The sequence below is a fragment of the Perkinsus marinus genome (assembly GCF_000006405.1).
Source record: "Perkinsus marinus ATCC 50983 genomic scaffold scf_1104296944160, whole genome shotgun sequence".
Lineage (NCBI taxonomy): Eukaryota > Perkinsozoa > Perkinsida > Perkinsidae > Perkinsus > Perkinsus marinus.
In genome coordinates this window covers 14,870-18,350 of record NW_003211531.1, presented here as the reverse complement: position 1 = coordinate 18,350, position 3,481 = coordinate 14,870, and the positions used below count along the sequence as shown (strand labels likewise).

Genomic DNA, 3,481 nt, shown 5'->3' with positions numbered 1-3,481 from the left:
TTCCGTCCCGCTCCCCCACTCTATAGTTCACAGAATCTGGGTGTATACTTAAACTGTATCAGAATAGCCACGGATATGATGTTCGAGACACTGAAGTTCGGCAATCGTTGATATTGACGGTCGAATTCCGTCGACGCTCCCCCACTCTATAGCTCACAGAATCTGGGTGTATACTTGAACTGTATCAGAATAGCCACGGATATGATATTCGAGACACCGAAGTTCAGCAATCGACGATATTGACGGTCAAATTCCGTCCACGCTCCCCCACTCTATAGTTCACAGAATCTGGGTGTATACTTAAACTGTATCAGAATAGCCACGGATATGATATTCGAGACACCGAAGTTCAGCAATCGTTGATATTGACGGTCAAATTCCGTCCACGCTCCCCCACTCTATAGTTCACAGAATCTGGGTGTATACTTGAACTGTATGGGAATAGCCACGGATATGATATTCGAGACACTGAAGTTCGGCAATCGTTGATACTGAGCTCGGTGCCCTTACAAGAGCTTGCTCCCTTGCATTTCCTCAATGCATACGGAGTTGACTGTTGCGACCAAGTGACAAAGAAATGATGTGGAAACTGACTATTTGTGCATCCTATTGATTTGACTATCCTCGAGATTCCAAAGCCATGAGGATATGCTGCGCCGCAGGCGGCTTTAGCTTTTTGTTTTGACTTAGGGGCATTGTATTAATATAAGGGCATTTTCTAAAATTTTGGGGCGGAGCGAAAGAATTAGGGGCGGGGCGGCAGAATTAGGGGCGCGCATGAGAATATGCCCAGACAGATCAGATAGATCCACGGGATCCGAACAATGGTTTGAACGGACAATGTCTGAAACGGTCGGGCGAGAGCGAGTTTTACGCTACTGGGAGCGCACGCCATAAGACTGAATGGCTATAGACTCTTATCATCTCTCCTCCCCGTAAGATTGGCACAAATATCAAAAGTGAATTAAATCTACTGAATGTATGCAATAGTAATGGGATTCATATTCTGGGCTTTACCGAAGTACTCCGGCATATTTCTAGAATCTTGAACAGTGCCGTCGGAAAGCTTGTAAGTAGAATCGCCAAGTACTTGTTGAACCAGTAGAGGGCCTCTCCATGAAGGAGTAAGGGGGTCGACGTTACGGACCCACTTCATCACGGAGTCACCAACCTTGAATAGACGTCGTCGTGCGACTTGTCGAGTGTAGGTTGATGGATTGATACGCGAGAGAGCATCAGCACGCATCTTCTCCATTACGTTGAGAGTGCTGTTGACCATTCTCTGTCGTTCTGGCATCACTGAGGACGATGGTGCCGATGGCTTGGTCGTCTCGAGCGGCATATAGAGCCGGTATACCACTGAGATAGTAGTCGAACAGTGACTTGAAAGCCGCCCGCACAAGGGTACTCTGAGCTTCCACCTCCTCGTCGGTGATGGCGGGATCTTGGAGTCGCTTGGACACGTCAGTGAGAGCATGCAGAGCATCAAGCTGCTGCTTTCCAAGATGACCAAGGAAGTAGTTGAATGTACCACACCATGATTTGAGCCATGATACCCGAGACAAGATTTTGAGGTTTGAGGCAGCTGCGGCAACTTTAGGAGCTCCTCGCTTACGCTTGGCCTTGAAGGTTCCGTTGATAAACTCGTCCCATGCGAGATCAAAAGATGCCTCAGTGAGTACCCTCCGCGATGGATGCGGACGATAGCGTCCACCTGACTCGATGACCAAACCGCAAAAGGGAGTTACCGATGCAGGGCCGACAGTCTTCAGGGGGTTAACAGCAAAGCAATAGTCTTGTAGGACACTGGTGACGATAGAAAGAGCCTTCATAGAATCAGCTTTGGTAGGACAACCTAGCAGGATGTCATCTTGCACGAATAGGACAGAGCACGGGCAGTTAGCTTTTGCGAGAGCTTCTTTGATGGGGTTGTGTACAAGCCAATGTACACAGGTATGGAAGAGAATACTTGACCAGCACCATCCCTGGGGTATGGTGCAGATTTGCCAGACGTGCTCCTTGCCAGTGATAGGGTCGACGCTAGTGGTCGCTATTTTTGTCATCAGGGTGGGATGAATTCGAGCACAGCCGAAAGCATCCACCAGATCCAACCGACACCAGAAGTTGCAGTGGTGAATATCCGTGCGACGGAGTTGATCGATGGCCGACGACTGATATTGTTTAGAGGTGACATCAGAAGTGGGGGGAAGGTCTCGTACCACAGATTGCGGATAATAGACGAAGCGACCATTGCTGTCTGTCCGCAGTGAGAGGTGGTTCAGGGGCCTGATATCAGTAGTGATCCGATATCGTTGATGAAGATCATCAGATGGATAGACACGGGCAGGAGCGGTATCATCACCGTGATCGAGCTTGTCGACGAGTACAGGTTGGAAGATGCAAGTGCATGCTTCCGGACAAGATGGCTTGACCTTGCCAGCTTCGGCCATACTCGTCAGGCGCGAATGGATGATGGACTGATCGACCACACTCCTCTTCCGTGATGGTGCTCTATATGGATAGATGAGAGCGTCCTCGACAGCAGGGAGCCTAGCTCTCAGCCTCTTCCGTTTGGGATCAATGTCATCAGGAATGACTTCGACCAATGGGGTTAGAGCGGCTTCAGAGCGGGCACAGAGTGGGGTTGATGTGGCGGGCGCCGGACTATTTTTGGCGGAGGCCATGTTGCAAACGATGTCCACGCCTTTGTCAGAGACCAGCCGAATGCCCAAAAGTGAGAACATGTTACGGCCTATAAGACAATGTGGACGACACCCATCAACGACCAGAAATGAGATGGTGACAGTGCCAGCGGATCCAAGGAAGCAAGGGACCTTTGCGACAGAGTCAGCCGAGAGAGCCTGATTATTACCGAAGGTAACGGACACAGGCGGTGATAGAGCCTTGACATCAGCAGGCCTTATGATGTCATTAGCAAGAAGAAAGTGAACGGTAGAGCTGTTCAGAATGGAGGCGTTCGCACCACTATCCACGAGTCCCTGGATAGGACAATAAGTCTTTGGAGCATCATGACCAGCGACAAGGTTCACCACCGGATCAGCAGGGAGTGAACCGACGATATCATGAAGTGCTGTACGAGATGAAGCACAGGCGACACTGCTGTGGATGATCTTTAGCTCAGAGCCGTCAGAGATCTCCGTTGCAACAGTGGACATATTGGCTTGAGTAGTGGATGTCATACTGTCATTGTTGATAACCTTTCGGCAGACACCACTCAATGACCATTGCGCTTGCATCTACCGCACTTGAAACTCTTGGATTGGCACTTGTGCTCGCTACCAGTACGGAGTCGGCCACACCTGTCACAACGCTCCTTCTGCTTGAAGATTTGAGTATGACGACATGAGTTGGCCTGATGTGAAGGCAACCCGCAGCGTAGGCAGTTATCAGGCGGTATACCAAGCTCTTTGGTAGCTAGTGCACAGATGGAGATGATCTGAGAATGATCGACCTTCTTGAG

The 3,481-nt window shown here is 49.8% G+C and overlaps 2 protein-coding genes across 2 annotated transcripts; both read right to left on the bottom strand.

Moving 5' to 3' along the window:
* Window positions 1–970: 970 nt before the first annotated feature.
* Pmar_PMAR027684 (hypothetical protein) lies at window positions 971–1,156 on the bottom strand (the record flags this gene model as incomplete). Its single annotated transcript, XM_002780703.1, has 1 exon — window positions 971–1,156. One exon carries the CDS (start codon window positions 1,154–1,156, stop codon window positions 971–973), a length of 186 nt encoding a protein of 61 aa, XP_002780749.1.
* Window positions 1,157–1,235: 79 nt separating this feature from the next.
* Window positions 1,236–3,176, bottom strand: Pmar_PMAR027683 (hypothetical protein; the record flags this gene model as incomplete). Its single annotated transcript, XM_002780702.1, has 1 exon — window positions 1,236–3,176. One exon carries the CDS (start codon window positions 3,174–3,176, stop codon window positions 1,236–1,238), a length of 1,941 nt encoding a protein of 646 aa, XP_002780748.1.
* Between the last annotated feature and the right edge of the window lie 305 nt (window positions 3,177–3,481).